Consider the following 17,405-nt stretch of genomic DNA (forward strand, 5'->3'; position numbering starts at 1 on the left):
ATCGGCGCCAAATTTTAAAATGGTGAAGGTGCAAAAATAAAATTTCCCTGACATGTCCCCTCATGTGACATTGTCACATGAGTTGGGACATGTCCAACACTTTAAAGCTTACATTTATTAAAATTTAAAAACCTTCATGAAACCTCATCCCGCCTGTGGATGAGGTTTCATGCTTTTTCTGAAGCCCGCTAGGGCTCCCAGCCTGCCTGCCAACCTTAAGGTTGGATGGGCATGTCCATTAATTACCTCAATTACTTTTTAAATGGCCTCAATTGGCCGTTGACAGGTCGGCGGGTACACAGCTGATTTGGCTGCGCCCCCGACTACCTGAAAATTGAAATGACCCGGGGTGATGTCAGGAGTTCCACCCGATGTCATACCACTTCATTTTACACGTCGGTGAGTGGGCCCCGTTCCCCCCCACTTGCCAACCTAAAGATCCTGGCCATAGACTTTAAGCAGACATCAGGCAAAGCATTTTCACCTTACAAATTCAAATGAGGTTCCTTTCACTTTGGTTCCTTTGTAGACACAATGGTAGGCTTATAGGCTTTGGTCTTAAATTGCCTCAGCTCTGCACACACAAAAACTGCTATCGGTTATACCCAGCACATCTCATTGAATGTAAATTCTCATTTTATCTCCAGCCCCTTTGAACTCCACCTCTTCTAACAATAATATCCCTTTTATAGTACCAATTTTATTAGTAATATTGGTTGCTTGGTCTCTGCTAGCTAGGTGCCAGATTTCACTCCCCTTCTTGAATGCTCTATTCAACAAAGTGCAAATACACTCTACCTCTCTTACATCTCAAAACCAGTATACATCAAAGCACCCAGACTGGCTGGCTTTAACCCAATCAAGACACACCCACAGACTAACCCTCTATTTAAAAAAAAATTAATTTCCAATAACATTATATACATTAATAGTTTCATGACAATATCTGTGACTTTAAATGTGATTAAAAAGAAACGTCTGCACAATGACTAAGAATTTTCCGACAGTTGTAGCCACTCTATCACCGTAACCTTGCTCCAACACACTTCTGGAGAATTTATGGCCGTGTTGTGGGAATGTGGGAACAGCTTTGAGGACATTCCTGAAATTTGTATGTAAGCTTTAATATTGCATTTAAAAGTGCTTTAATCTTCACATCTGTATGAGAGCAATATTATTGTATAGCACCCAGCAACGAAGACATTAATTGTTTATTTTGTCTTTTTTTAGATAGTTTTTTTCAACAAAATATTCTTTTCTGTTGAGGTCTGATGAATATACAGAATGAATTATGAGTTTGTCAAACTGACCTTGAAGTCATTTGACAACCATATTGATATTTTCTGCATTTCTGAGAATTGGCCTTGCTAAATGCTGTAATATTTTCATTTACAACTCTGGCATGCATTTTACACTCTCTTCTAACTCATTGTCGTGCTGCACAATATTATTTTTGCAGAGAGGAGAACTTTATTTAGATGGTGAAAAAAGATTAAATAAATTAATATTATTCCTGCTGTTTATAACCTAAATAATATTTTACTCCACAAGTATATAGTTAAGAAACATACAAAATGCTAATTTTCTGTCAGTTACTCATTTTTTCTCTCTCTCCAAACAACTTAACGCTGAAGTGGATCACTGTTGCTATGAATGTCACAATGTCTGCTCTTTGGTGCTAACTTACTGGTGCTTTAGTACCATAAAGTCAGAAAGTGTTTGGTTCAATTTTGTTCTGATCTCTTGCTCTCCTACCTGGAAACACTTGTCTGAGTACTTCTTCATCAGCTCAGTTGACTGATGAAACTGCGTCTGTGTGACAAGTAGCCTGGACTTGAACTTATGGCTGCTGCTTAATGCATGTTCAGCTGTGTGAGGTTAAGAGAGGGCATTGGAAGGATCATTGAGCTCCAAAATGGCTTCACTGGTATCAAATCAGCATTGCACGCTGATTGACTTCAGGATCTGCCTGCTCTGCTCTTTAACTTCCAGTTAGCTGAGCCTGTGCTAACGCCCTCGCCAAAATGGCATCCAGTGTGATTCGCAGCCATTTTGGTCCCCAAATGACACCTCAAGAACAAGCGCCACTGAGCTTAATTTTGCACTGACAACATCATTATGTATATCATTTTCCATAAAAATGCAATTTGTTTTCCCTAGTGGTACAATAAAACATAAAGCTCATTTCCTGAGTTTATTGTTCCATTTTTACAAAAATAGCAAGGAGAATGGTCTGGCCTGAACATACTGTGATCATGCTTCATGCTTTGAAGAAATATGATTTAAGTTAGACTGCTAAAGCAAAAAGCTGAATATTTACTGGCAGTAAGCATCTGTCGTGAAATATTTTGTGCAATTCCTAATTGTTGTGAGGTTATAGTACAAACCACTCTTAATTGAGCTGTAAATTATGCAAAATATTTTTACTCAAAGGGATCGTGGGATAGCTGAGGTGGGAAATGGAAAAATGTTACGCTGATGAATTCACATTAACACATGGTTCTTCATTAGGCTGGAAAGTGAAGTAGTCTGATCTGAAACTAGAGCCCTAAATCTAAACAAAGGAAACTACCAAGGTATGAGGTGTGAGTTGGCTAAGATAGATTGGGGAATTCCATTGAAAGGCATGACGGTGGATAGGCAATGGCTAACATTTAAGGAACAAATGTATGCATTGCAAGAGCTATACATTCCTTTCTGGCTCAAAAACACAACAGGAAAAGTGGCCCAACCATGGTTAACAAAAGAAATGAAGGATAATATTAGATCCAAAGAGGAGTCATATAATATTGCGAGAAAAAGTATCAAGATTGGGAGCACTTTAGGATCCAACAAAGGAGGACCAAGAGATTGATTAAGAGGGGAGAGATAAAATATGAGAGTAAACTTGCAAGGAACATAAAAGCAGACTGTAAAAGCTTCTATAAATATGTAAAAAGAAACAGATTAGTGAAGACAAATGTAGGCCCCTTACAGTTTGAAAATGGGAACATTTGTAATAGAGAACAAGGAAGTGGCAGAGCACTTAAACAACTACTTTAGTTCTGACTTCATGGAGGAAGACACAAATAGCTTCCTAGAAGTGCTGGGGAACCAAGGGTCTATTGAAAAGCAGGAATTGAAGGAAATTAGTATTACTAAAAATAGTGTTGGAGAAATTAATGGGACTGAAAGCTGTTAAATCCCCAGAGTCTCATAATCTACATCCCAGGGTACTAAAGGAGGTGGCCATGGAAATAGTGGATATGTTTGGTTGTCATCTTTCAAAATTCTGTAGATTCTGGAACAGTCCTGGAAAATTTGGAGGTGGCAAATGTAACCCCGCTATTTAAAAAAGGAGGGAGGGAGAAAACAGGGAATGAAAGATGGGTTAGCCTAACATCAGTAGTAGGGAAAATGCTACAGTCTACTACAAAGGATGTGATAACAGGATACTTAGAAAATATCAACAGAATTAGACAAAGACAACATGGATTTATGAAAGGGAAATCATGTTTGACAAATTTACTGGAGCTTTTGAGGACATAACCAGCAGAATAGATAAGGGAGAACCAGTGGATGTGGTGTATTTGGATTTTCAGAAAGCTTTTGATAAAGCCCCACATAAGAGGTTAGTGTGCAAAATTGAAGCTCTTGGCATTTGGGGTAATATATTGGTATGGATTGAGAATTGCTCAGCAGACAGGAAACAGAGTAGGGATAAATGGGTCTCTTTTGGAGTGACAGGCAGTGACAAGTGGGGTACTGCAGGGATCAATGCTGGGGCCCCAGCTATTCACAATATATATCAATGATTTGGATAAGGGAACCAAATATAAAATTTCCAATTTTGCTGACGACACGAAACTTGGTGGGAATGTGAGTGGTGAGGAGAATGTTGAGAAGCTTCAAAGTGATTTAGACAAGATGAGCGAGTGGGTAAATACAGGACAGCTGCGGTATAACATGGTTAAGTGTAAAGTTATCCACTTTGGTAGGAAAAACAGAATGACAGAGGATTACTTAAATGTTGATAGATTGGGAAATGTTGATGTACAAAGGGAACTGGGTGTCCTTGTACACCAATCACTGAAAGCAAGTGTGCAGGTGCAGCAAGCAGCTAAGAAGGCAAATGGTATGTTGATCTTCATTGCGAGAGGACTTGAGTACAGGAGCAAAGATGTCTTACTGCAGCTGAACAGGGCCTTGGTGAGACCACACCTAGTGTATTGTGTGCAGTTTTAGTCTCCTGACCTAAGAAAGGATATACATGCCAAAGAGGGAGTGCAGCAAAGGTTCACCAGACTGATTCCTGGGATGGCAGGATTGTCGTATGAGGAGAGATTGGTTGACTAGGCCTGTATTCACTGGGGTTTAGAAGAATGAGAGGGAATCTCATTGAACCGTATAAAATTCTGACAGGGATGGACAGACTGGATGCAGGGATGATGTTTCCTCTGGCTGGAGGGTCTAGAACAAGGGATCACAGTCTTAGGATGTGGGATAGGCCATTTAGAACTGAGATGAGGAGAAACGTCTTCACTTATAGAGGGTGGTGAACCTGTGAAATTCTCTGCCACAGAAAGCTGTGGAGGCCAAGTCACTGAATATATTTAAGAAGGAAATAGATTTTTAGACTCTAAAGATATCAAGAGGTGTGGAGAGAGACTGGAAGTATGGCATGAGATAGAGGATCAGACATGATCATATTGAGTGGCGGAGCAGGCATGAAGGTTGGAATGACCTACTGCTGCTCCTATTTTCAATATTTCTATGGACCTTCCTGTGCTACCTGGTAGTTGTCAGTAGGCCCTGAGTAGCAGCAGGAATGGCCCCAAATGGAAAGAGAGAAGGCACAATAATGGCCTCCTCTCCCTTCAATTTTCCACAGTGCCTTACTTGCTCAAGAACTTAGGCTGGGGCCAAGATGTGGTTGGGACAACAGGCAGTGGTCTAGCGCTAATGTTGTGCGGTGAACTCAGTGAAACCTAGCCATTGGTGTCCAGATAGAAAGAGGTCCACCAGCACTAGAAACCCTCACTTTATTGAGCACAAAATTCACAAGACAATTCACAGGAAATTCAAAAGAAAACCTTTTGATTGAATGAACTGACTGCTATTATGGATAGTGAACATAAAACTTTTGCTATTTTATTATGTTAGAAGAAATAGACAAATAGCCTTTACTTTAATGTTGTAGTTTTGCTTTGACTAATAAAGCAACTTCTTTCTGGCAGAACCTGAATTGAGTGGACTTCATGACCTGGAAGCCAAATACAAAGGCATTGAACAACAGATGAACAAAACCAGGAGAGTACGAAGGCATGACAGAGACAATGACTATAATATAGAAGTTCTTCTTGGAGTTGATGACACAGTGGTGCGATTTCATGGCAAGGAACATGTCCAGAAGTACCTTCTGACCCTGATGAATATAGTAAGTGCATTTTGGTAATTATTTAATGTATACATTTTAATAATTTGTCTAAAAATGAGATCTTTCACACTTTAGCAATAAGCACAATTTAAAAATGTATATGAGTAAAATTGTGTGTGGCATCAATATTGGATTACTATTTTTAAAAAAATAGTATTTTGTCCCCATTCACTTCTTTTAAGTTACAGTTTGTAAATTATGTTGTCTCTGATTCAGCAACACCCCGCCCACCCATCTTGTATTCCAAATTCTTTCTAGCTCAGCTAGCTCACTCATCTTTCTAAAATTTGCCCTCTTCTAATCTGATGCCCTTGCTTCTGTGTTAATTTTTCCTAAATACTTATTCTATGTTTAACTCATCTTCCTGATCATTTTTGTTCCTCATAACTAGATCTACCAATGCCTCACCTTGTCAGCATTTGAACCTGTTCCTTGAGGATGGAGTCCTAACATTTTACTGAGAGGGTGGCTGCTAACCAATTTCCAAACCGCTCAAAAAGCTACTTTCCAGCTGATTTCTTACAGGTGTCATAGTTTTACTCATTTATCAACTTCTTCCCCATCCTCCCACTCTTGTTGGAAGCTCAGTGTGTGAGAAATTGTTGGGGAAATGTGCGAGTCACTTCTTTTAGCACAGTTAACTATGGGTGCAAAGCATAAAGCTTCACCGAAAGGAAATGCACCAAAAATTACTGGCCCCTGTTCTGCTGCCAGAAGTGTACTAAAGGAGACACCTGGCACTTTGTGGTGACAGCAACTTTGGCCCACCCCAATTTTCAGGAATGGGCTCATTTTAATAATCAGGGTAGGTGGCCTGGAGAACAGCGGAGATAACTGTCCCAAGGGAGTGCATACAAATTAGCGCAGCAACCTGCTGCTCTGAGTGCAGGAAGTAGAGGCCCCATACAGACCAAAGAAGAAATGTAATAACGTATAATGTTTCCATGTGGCCTGCATTGTAAGGTGATTGCCTGTCAGATAATTACCTTTCTTCCTGAATTATTTGAGGCCCCAAGATGGCCCAGTACAGAGACATGCCTACCTCTCCCAGCAGATGTTACTCACATTGAACCCATTGCTGGGATAACAGGTGGAATTCCCAGGGCAGCCTGAAAACGTACCCAGGCGCAGACCAAAAGCCAACGGTGGTGGTAAGGGGGACCCTGTCCATTCAGAATTTGGGAAGTATTGCAAACAAGGTGGAAGCCCATCAGATCTGTATTCATCCCAAGTTCTAGCACCTCCTTCCATGGACAATGTTCCCGCTTTACACTCAGAAATTTCAATGTTTAATTGCTTTATCGCCTTGCAAGCGTCAGCATGGTTCAACGATAGCACTCTGAAGGGAGCTTGTGGATTCAAGGTTCACTGCAGCATTTAAGCACCTCAGTGCTGTACTGAGGAAGCATTGGATTGTCAGAGATACCACCTTTCAGATAAAGTATTAAATTGAGGGCTGCCTCTCTCTTCAGATAGACTTAACTAGGGCAGTGTTCAAAGGAGAACAAAGACTTCTATTGTCCTGGCCAATATTTACCCCTCAGTCAACACCGCCAAATGATCATTCATCTTCCGATGCGTAAATCGACTGCCAGGTTTTATATTATATAGAAATTAAAACTTAGAAATGGGGCACTCAGCCCGACCGATCCATGTAGGTATTCACCTACCTAACAACAGTGTCTGCACTTCAAAAGTAATTCATCGATTATGAAGCACTTTGTCTTGAAGCCATATAAAAGTAAAAAATGAAAGCTGGTTTTACTCCCTGCAGTATAAAAGCGTTGGGTCTGAACTTCCTCGGAGTGTCAATCAAAGTGGGATTGCCACTCGTGCCCAGTTTTCTTTTTCCCAGCCTGTCTTGCCCGACTTTCCGACTCAGGCTGGGCGAGATCCAGGCAATGCAGCATGTACCTGGGGCCCAGCGTTGAAGTGCAGGAGAGTCAAAGTGAAGAAGGCCACACCCACTATTTACAGCACTAGCTGCCGTAAACCAGGCAAGTTTAAAGGTGCTTGTCAGACCAGGGAGAAGGTGTCTAAGGTAAGTGGATAGGATTTGAGGGGTTTGAAGGTCCAGAGGGTGGAATCTGAGGTATGGGGGGTGTTCGGGCCTCGGAGTGGGGGAAGATTGGCCGTCAAGGGAGGGGGTGGACTGAGTCTCGGGGTGGGGGTGGGGGGGGGTGGATAGTTTGGGTCTCGGGGGGAGGGTGTGGTGCCTTGGGGGTGGCGGATCAGGCCGCGGGAGTGGAGGGGGAGGGCCTCTGGTCCAGTTGGGCCGGTTGGGGGGATAATGGAGGAGGAGTCCTGTGTGGGTGGGGGTGGTCCTGTGGTGGGGGTAGCTGGGGGTTAGGGAGACCCCTGGGAGTGTGGGGGACACCGATGGGGTGGGGTGTAGTCAGGGGTTGGGGGGGAGACCACTAGGGGGCCGGGAATGGTGTGGGAATCCTGTGGGGGCGTGTAGCTGGGGAATGGGGGAGAACCCTGGCGGTGTGGGGGACTCCTCTGGGGGTGGTGGGGTGGTTGGGGGGAGTCCCCTGAGGGCTTTGGACTGTGAGGGGTGTCCCGAGGGGGGTGGCGGGTGGGGGTCTGTACAATAATTAGCCAGAATTTAGGAGTGGTTTCAATCTTAACCTTTCCTGGGTAACCATTAGTGTAACCCAGTTGGAACCATCCGAAGTTTACGATTTAAATCGCATTTTCAGATGTTTCCCAGTGCAGGGCAATTGGTTGCAAACCTTACCTGGGAACTTCCAAAGGGGATTCACCAGCGCATATTTGGGGTACCCCCCCCCACCCCCAACCCCAATCTGATGCTGGGGAACTCGGAAGTTAAGGCCCACATTCATTGTAAATCACTGCATGATTAAGCTCCAAAAATATAGTTTCTCATCGTTCTTTTCTCCTAATGTTGTTAGTTCACTTTTCTTTTAGTACTGAGATTTGTTTTTAACATTTTTGTTGGCTTACCTGTCAGGATACTTTAAAATAATGACTTGTACAGCCACCAAAACTACTTATAACAGTGAAGATGCATGTTATAATAATAAATATTTATTATTTTTGCTCTTTAATAATGAGTATTATCACAATATACATTTAAAGACTACTCCTGATTAATCACTCCTGCTAAAGCTGTTGAGCATTCCTTGTTTTGTATCAAATCTGACCAGTTATGATTGTCTAGAAATTATTTGCAACATGAACAATAAATGCATAACAGGCATTATTAATGCTGCTGATAAATTCTAGGCTATTGTATGACATACTTTGTCGCCTGCTTTAACCCATTTAGTGGTTGCTAAAATAACGGATAAAAAAATGTCATACAAGTACATGATGTGTTCACCTATGAACATTGGCAACAATGTTTTCTGTTGTAATATGCAATGGATTGTCATGAAATAAATAGTACATTTGGTTCATTGCACTTGATGTGCCATTTTGTTAGGTATAGTAGCACAATATTTATAATCCTATTTACTTTTGCCCACCCCTTTATCCCCCTCCCCCTTTTTATCTTTACTTCCCGAGTTTGTATCTACCTCAGTTGATTTTACAATTATGGCCTTCTGGCATTATATGTTTCACTTTCTCATGGCCTTTTGTGTGAAGTAGTTTTCCTTGAATTGGCTTTTGACTGGTGCAGCTTGAGTTATAAATTTTCACCCTCTTGTTCTAGATTCTCTTTCCAAAAGAATGTCATTCCTCATGTACCTTGCCAATTCCTGCATTATTTTAAATGATCGGATCAGAATTAACCTTCTCCTCTGCAGGAAATGTCGTCTCACTTTACTCAGGCTCTCATCGTAGTTAGATCTTTTGCCCAAGTCTCCTCCTGGTGAATTGTTGCTGCACTTTTCCAAGGTGCATATATGCTCCTTAAAGTAGGGTGCCCAAAACTGAATATAATTTGGGTCAATGATCTTGATATTGTTCCATCTGTCTGTTCCTCCCTGGGTTCTTGATGAGCAGATATGTTTTCTAATGCTCCTAGTGGGCAGATTACAATGTGCTGAGAATACTGGCAGTTGGGGCCAGAGTTTTGAGCACCAGCAGTCAGTCAAAAGATGTTAGTTGTTCATGGAGCATTGGCATTTTTTGATGGGAGAAGGGAGGATGGCATTTGGGCAAAGCGCTTTGAATTTTCCAGCCAAAGTGTTGAAGAGATGACAAGTTGGTGGGCCTGTAAAGTCCGCCCAGGCAAAAAAAAACTGGGCACCCCCTTCAGCAGGGGCTGGGTATGGGCACCCCCCTGAGCAGGTCCTTCAGTTTTATTATGGGGAAAGATTCTAAGTTAATTATTTTGTGGTATTGTGTGCAGACTGCCATATTAACCCCAATATTCTAAATGTTAAAAGCACAAGTCTTAATAGCTTTTAACGACTTATGTGCCTCAACCCCTAAATTCCTTTGTTTATTAATCTTCTCCCATACTGTTATCATTACGCTTCCAATTTCCATTACTATGTTCAAATTGTGTTACCTCGTACTTTGCTACCTGAAAATACATCTACACCTGTTCTCCCACTTGCTTAATCTACATCCTATTGCAATTTTCTCTCTCGTCTTCACAATTCACTCTACCTCTGAACTTGGTATCATTGGCAAATCTGGATGCATCCCCTTCTATTTCCATATCAAAGTAATTTATTTATATAGTAAAAATGTGGGGCCCTAGTACTCGTCCCTGGGAGCCATCATTTATCACTTGTCACTGCCTGTGACTCCAGGGAGGTCCCAGTAACATGTTTTGGGATTTTGACTTTTGTTTGTCCATGGAAAGGATTTGGGATTTTTTTTTTCTATTCTTTCACAGGATGTGGGCATTGCTGGCTGGGCCAGCATTTATTTCCCATTCCCTAATTGCCCATGAGAAGGTGATGGTGAGCCACCGCCTTGAACTGCTGCAGTCCATGAGTTACGTTTAAGTGTTGCCTTTTAAAGCAACGAGAAATTTCCAAAATTTAAAACACCCACAGGTTGCATTGAATCCTGTATAAAATCAGAAGGCCAGTTTGTGGGTTGCTGCAACTCATCATTTGCATTTGTATAATTCTCTTCTGCAGAATCTTATCAATGCCTTCTGAAAATCCTGTGTATAATATCCATTGATCCTTAGGCACGTTGCTAAAGGAGATCATTAGAGATGCACAGTGCTATCACCTTGAAAGAGAAGAAGCTATTAGGGAATCTCTGCATGGATTCTGGAAAAGAAGGCCCTGTCTCACCAACTTAGGACATTTTGTTTGAGAAAGTTACAATGTTGACAGGTAATAGAAGCCCAACTGACAGTGTGCATCTTAACACTCAAAAGGTCTGTGATAAAAAGTGCTGTACAAAAGCCTACTAAGCAAAGTTAAATCCTGTGGGATTGACAGGCAGATTTTTTAGGCTGGAAAGGAACTTAATGGCATTTGCATAGACTGAAGGTAGAGGTTCTCTGTGAGAAGCTGGTCACTGGTGGAATTCTAGAGAGATCGATGTCAGAGTGGTTGCTCTTCACAATCTGTATCAACAATCTGAAGCACGACATTGAAGGACCCACTGACAGGCTGGTGGATGATGGGAAGATATCTGTAGGTGTAAAACATACATTTCAGGCAGATATATGTGAAATATGAGAATGGCTTATAAATGTCTTTTAATATAGATGAGTGTGGTGTGATGTACTTGGGTAAGTGCATGTTCAACCATGTATATACCATGCAAAGCTGTGCACTCAAGGCTGTGAAATGGGAGGATGAATGTTAATTCCAATAATTGCATGTTGAGGAAAGAATGAGTCTGAAGCCAGCCTGTATCTTAAGGCAGGTTTATTTCCAAGCCTGCGAGCAAAGACACAGACTCTCCCAATCCCTCCCCACGCAGACTGTGAACATCTTTTTATACTTTTGTAATGAAGCCCTAATACTTCCCCAATTGGGGACAGCTGTTCTTGATTACCAACTTAAAGCATGTACTCTTTAGAGGCACAATCCCAACATTAGCAATGAACTGGGATGCAGTGCATGATTCTTTGAAGATCCGTAACCAGTGCCACGAGGTCATTGTGAAAGCAAATAGGATGCTTACTTTTTTCACCATAGGTAACAATTTGCTTTACAGTGCCACAGTCTCATGATTATGATCCCCTGTATCATTGACCTTGGCTGAATCACGGGCATTCAGGATTGCATGTTTGTTAGACAATTCCAGATTCATAAGGGACGCGTATATCTGCTTTTCCTGCGATCCAAGTTGGCTCACTGAGTCAAGTATTATTTCTTAGTTATCTGTTGCTCCCTCAGCTTATTGTTGCTCTGGTCTTCAGCAAAAACTTGTCTTTTGAAAGGCGGCACTCTCATTTTCATCTACCCCAACTTATACTCCTATTTCAAATTGGTTTTATGCCAATCACTATTCCATTATATATGCAAATGAGCTCACCCAAAAAATTCTAGCCTGAAAAGCTCTCCAGAGCATCTGTCGGTGCCACTAATTTTCTGTCGGTATAAAAGCAGTGCAACTTGTATGGAAATTTGGAGCAGTGCACTAAGTACAGACAGGGCCTTCCATCCAAAAGTTAACCTGTATGATGACGGAACAGCGGCGAACAAATACAGAAGCTCACAAACTGTCTTACATAACTCACTTTGTATCTCATGTTTTTGTTAGGATGATATAAAAAGAACTACCCAATCAAATTATATAGTTCTTCTTTGAACTGGGTACAATGTTCCTAACTCTTAATCAAGAGACTAGACTTAATCACATAACTCTTAATCAAGAGACTAGACTTTTGGCAAGTTTCAAAAATTACCATCTTATTAAATTTGGTTGAACTTTAATTAAATTTGATATAAGCTTTCAGGAGCCTCACCTCAACAACTGTGACTCATTTGGGTCTCAGTTGCTTGGCTAATAGTATGTCAACTAGAGACAATTATGTTATTCTAATTTTGACTTTCTAATTTTGACCTTTGAATACAAAAATAAATTAATAGGATTAATAGTACATTCCTAGCACTTAAAATGAATATAAATATGAGCTGGTGAGATATTTGCAGATGTTAATGCATAAGGCCTGATTGCTAGCGCCAGAGGCTGAAATTGAGAGGTGTGAGGCTGTGCAGACAGTAAGAGTTATGTGAAATCTAGTCTTACCTTGGCAGCTCTGGTGAGGTAGTTTCATTTTTTTCAGCGTTGCTGGAATTCCAGCTGAAAGTAATTAGACTGTTTCCAGACCTCTGCCCATGCTGCTGGATAACTAGCCGATGAGAGCTGCTTGACAGCTGTTGAGAATGACTCCCTCCCTCCATCCAGGGAAATGCTGAGTTCCACTTGATAGTCTGATTGAAACACACAATAGAGGAAATTGTTGGCATATTCCTGTATCTTATCATTTTTTCACAGCTCAATGCATATGAAATCATCATACAAAATTATGGAACAGACCAGTACTGTTTGGGCAAGAATACGATAATTTGTTGAAGGTGCATATTATACTGATACTGTGATGATTGCTCTTCCGAGGTTGAGATTGAGTTGAATTATCAGACTGATCAAAGTAACTGAATGATTCTGTTTTATGCATGGCCTGAGGTTGTACAAAGTGACTGCATTGCCATTCTCTCCCTTTTCATGTACACATAAAATTGAACTTTCAACATGTCAAGGTTCTGGCTGAGCACAAATAACAATCATTCTAACTGTCGCTGATGACCAAGTAAGATCGTAATTCTAGTACTTCGTTAATTAGTGAATCATGTAATAAAATGATGCTTATGTGCAAGCATTATTTTAAATGGGCTGCAGCAGAAGCCCATCAACATTCGTTTTGTCTATATTGTTTAGGAACATTGTACCCTGTTCAAAGAAGAACTATATAATTTGATTGGGTAGTTCTTTTTATATCATCCTAACAAAAACATGAGATACAAAGTGAAAACCTAAATTTCAACAAAATACATATTCAAAGATGACTAATGTTTGAAATGAAGAGGAATCCATTTCTTTATTCATAAACCAAAGTGTCACTCAATTTCCTTCAATTGTAATGTTAGCACTAGAGCTCCACTTAGGCAGTTGATAGTGCATTTCCCTTGGGACCGAATAAAACTTCAGTTCCAGCCAATAAACTAACATTTGTTACTGGAAAGTTGTGAAGCACATTTTCAAATAAGAAATGACTTGATAGCATTATGGAAACATGTTATATCAAAGATTCGGAAGCATCCTTTTGATAGTTTAAGCTATTTGATGAGCAAGTATTTATCAACTGATATTGCCTCTTCTCTATTACTTTTCAAGTTACTGAAAATTCTTTAAAAGAGGAAAGTTTACCATCAAATACTTTCATACATTTTATATAACACTGGCAGGAACCCAAAATATTTCCTGTCAAATTGGTATCTTTATTACAATAGTACTTCTTTAAATACAGGATTTCTCATTATTCTTTCACCAAAAACTTCAACAGAATTAAAACCTCTCATTCTGAATAATACTATACAAAGCTTGCCATATGTAAAAACAGGTCTAGGATTATAATAATAAACTTTGTCAAGAGCATGGCCTTGTGACTTCTTTGAGCTAAGTTTGTATGGTGGCATGCTTATTAGACTTAGACTGTTTGGAAACTCTGGAGGGTATAGACTGTTATCATCATCATCTTCTACAGATTCAAAGCTGATATACTCTTTTGATTTACCTGACAACTTTCCTAAAACTTATTCATTCAAATCTAGCGAATCTTCATTTTCAGCAAATAATAGTTTTTTGCCTGATCAGTTATACCAAATAATATCCCTGTCATTTTGCCACACTTAACCAATTCCATCATCTCATCCACCTGTCCCAAGCCATCCTATGCCATTCCATCCTTCCCATGCCTTCGTTAGCTTTTGACATCCCCATTTCTCCCATCAATCCCATTCCATTCTTCATGGAAACAATCTCTTCAGCCAAGATAACTTTGTGATTTGGCTCCCATTACCTTCCACTGCTTTTGTTCTGCATCAACCCCCACTCCTCCTCCACAACCATTGGCAACTGCACGTGTGTCACACGCTTCAGTCCTCCGCTTGCCCCACTTGCTTCCACATGGCCCAGGCACTACCTACAAAACAAATCCACACACCTCTTAAACTGACCAATCAAAACAGCCCAGACAGACAAAATCTGAGTATTATTATTAGAATAGAGTGATTGCAAGTAAACTGCAGATTAAACCAAGTATAACAGTGTTTGTACACTCCTGAGTTAGGGTAGAAGAAAAAGAGCGAGAAAGAGGAATAAATTTTGTCAGGTGAGATGGTGCACTTTTCATGAAAACACCTCTTGTCCTTAAGTACGCTGTCAATAGCAAATAAATGAAAAATTGGCATTGACCTAGAAGAGGATTGAAAGCCTCAGGAGGATAAACAGTGAAAGGACATAGAAATGTCAGAACAATTCACAGTGGGTTTGAATATAAACTTACATTGAAGGTTGGTCTTAAGTTAAAAGACTATTGAATGGCAAATATTACTATTGCAAAAAACACCTGCTCTGTGGGATTGAAAATAATTTGAAAAAAAGGACAAAGGTATTTGCAAGAGTCTCTGATTAGTTAAATCACGAGAATTTGTAAGGTACTAAACAGTAAATATTGAAGATGGAAAGGCCTTTAGTAATGGAGAGAGAATTTAGGGTAAATTTGAGGTAAGGGTAAATTTATAAGTCAGAAGAGAAAAATTAAGGCTGTAGAGCAGAGTAACAAATTGTGTAAAATAAAGCAGATTGTGTCAGAATGAGACAGAAAGTTTAACAACAGAAATAGAATATTAGAACGATGGCCACATCAGGAAAAATAACAAATAGTAATATGGCAAGTCGGAATGCATGAAACATTTGCAACAAGATGGTGAATTATTGGCACAGATGAGGAGATGGTCGTAATGTTGCTAGACTAGTAATCCAGAGGCCCAGACTAATGCTTTGGGAACAAGGGTTCAAATTCCACCACGGCAGTTGGTGGGATTTTAATTAAATTAACAAATCTGATGTGCGAAATTAGCCTCTGTAATGGTGACCATGACAACTATCTTAAATTGTTGTAAAAACCCATCTGGTTCACTAATGTCATTTAGGCGGGGAAATCTGCTGTCCTTACCCAACCTGGCCTACATGTGACTCCAGACCTACAGCAATGTGGTTGACTCTTAACTGCTTTCTGAGTGGCCTAGCAAGCTACTCAGTTCAAAGGCAATTAGGGATGGCCAAAAAATGCAGGCCTTGCCAGCGACACCCACATTCCGGATTGACAGAATGAAGAAAAAAAGGCTGGCATTTTATGCCCCCTGAGAGCGAGCTGGCAGGTGGGCGGGCATAAAATTGGGTGAGATGATGGTGTTATGCCATCGTCTACCCACCTTTGCTGGTATTTTACCAGCAACAGGGTAGGTGTCAAAGTCGTGGGCCAGTTGAGGCCCTTTAACCTCTTCCCGCCACCAATGCGGCCTGGCTGTGGGCTTGGGTGGTCCCTCCTAGTAGGACACCCTGTGCCCAATGACGGTCGCCCTCTCTAGTGGAAAGAGCTGCATTCCTAATTTCCTGCTGGCAGGAAACTGACTTTTTCCATCACGCCAAATTGAGTGCCCCGCCCGCCTCAATTTCCCACCGTTGGCAGGAACGGAAAATTCTGCCCATTATATTATATTATGTTTCATTTTATTTGACGTTATATAAATATCACATAACGGCAATGCTAATTAATTTTTAACAAACAGCTTGCTTTTAATTAAACATTTAATGACTGTTTCATTTAATGACTGTTTTTGTTTCCTGTGCTCTTGTTCGCACTTGTTGTCAAAAGGGCCAGGAATTCCTATTAGGTGGCAATTTGTGAGAGGATAGCTTGAGGAATATGCTCTTTTGACTTGAGATACTTGACGTAAATTTGAATGCTGATCAATTTTGATAAAGGAAGCTTTTCATTTTTCAGTACAGCTAAGACTTTGCGAACGACATGTTGATCTGTAGATAAACATAGAATACTTCCACCTGTCTGCCTGGATATATGAGCTGAGTTGTGTATAGTCTAACCAGTTATTAACCACTGCAGTATCTCATTTGGAACACCAGCTTCAGGTTATATCATATGTCTAATGGTATCAGAGCTGTTCCTTTGCTGGTGTGCTTATGCTCAAGAGTTACATTCTAAATGCAAATGCTCAGTTTTTCACCATATTCTGCCATATTCTCTCTAATTCTTTGATCTTTTAAAATTATTTTCCCTCTTTTCTCTTCTGTTATTTAATGTATTCCTTTTATTTAGTTCCCTGTTTATGTAGTAGTATAAAATATGCTGTGCTGTAACGATTGATGAGCTGGAGCTGAACAGGACAGAAATTTTAATTTGGAAACTATTTCAGAATTAAACAATTTGTACTCACAATTGTTGCTGGAGCTAATTTGATGATGATGATTGCTACTGATATCAGCAGAAGTAACTGTGAGACGTGCTGCATTACAATGTACGCCAGTAGCATGTTCAACACAAGTGAAGAGGGCACTCAATAGAGCGCGTACCTCTACCATGCTGTGTTAACTCAACATTATTAAAACTACGCAGCTCTTCCTTGAGGCTTTACTCTGCCTGGTTGATGCTGTGTCTCTACAAAGCTAAAAAAAAAATCTTTTTGTTAAGATCTTCTATCTCACTGAGGAAGCTTCAGGTGAATACATACCCAACAACCTGCTCTGAAAACTCTGCTCACATTTTGACAGAGCATGACAAATTCCAGCACAGCAGCTGAGACAATCCACAACATTTTAAAACAGTCAACAACATTCTAAATGGAGAAATCCACAATATTCTAAAAGAAAAAGTCAATTTTCCCTATCTCTCAATGTTAATGGATCCTTTAGAAAATTCCAGGATCCGGATCCAGGTCTCTACCACTGTGAAAAACTAACTAGTTCTTTCTTGGGCCATACCCTATCTGTGTACTAAGTTTCATTGAAACCT

The 17,405-nt window shown here is 40.4% G+C and overlaps 1 protein-coding gene across 1 annotated transcript in view; it reads left to right on the forward strand.

Moving 5' to 3' along the window:
* LOC144685865 (A disintegrin and metalloproteinase with thrombospondin motifs 2-like) overlaps positions 1-17,405 on the forward strand; it is a 264,496-nt gene that overhangs the window by 146,508 nt on the left and 100,583 nt on the right. Inside the window, exon 4 of the mRNA XM_078550836.1 lies at positions 5,217-5,416. Coding sequence (XP_078406962.1) covers positions 5,217-5,416 — 200 coding nt within the window. The remainder of the gene's footprint in view (positions 1-5,216; positions 5,417-17,405) is intronic.

Source organism: Cetorhinus maximus, chromosome 10 (genome assembly GCF_964194155.1).
Source record: "Cetorhinus maximus chromosome 10, sCetMax3.hap1.1, whole genome shotgun sequence".
Classification (NCBI taxonomy): Eukaryota; Metazoa; Chordata; class Chondrichthyes; order Lamniformes; family Cetorhinidae; genus Cetorhinus; species Cetorhinus maximus.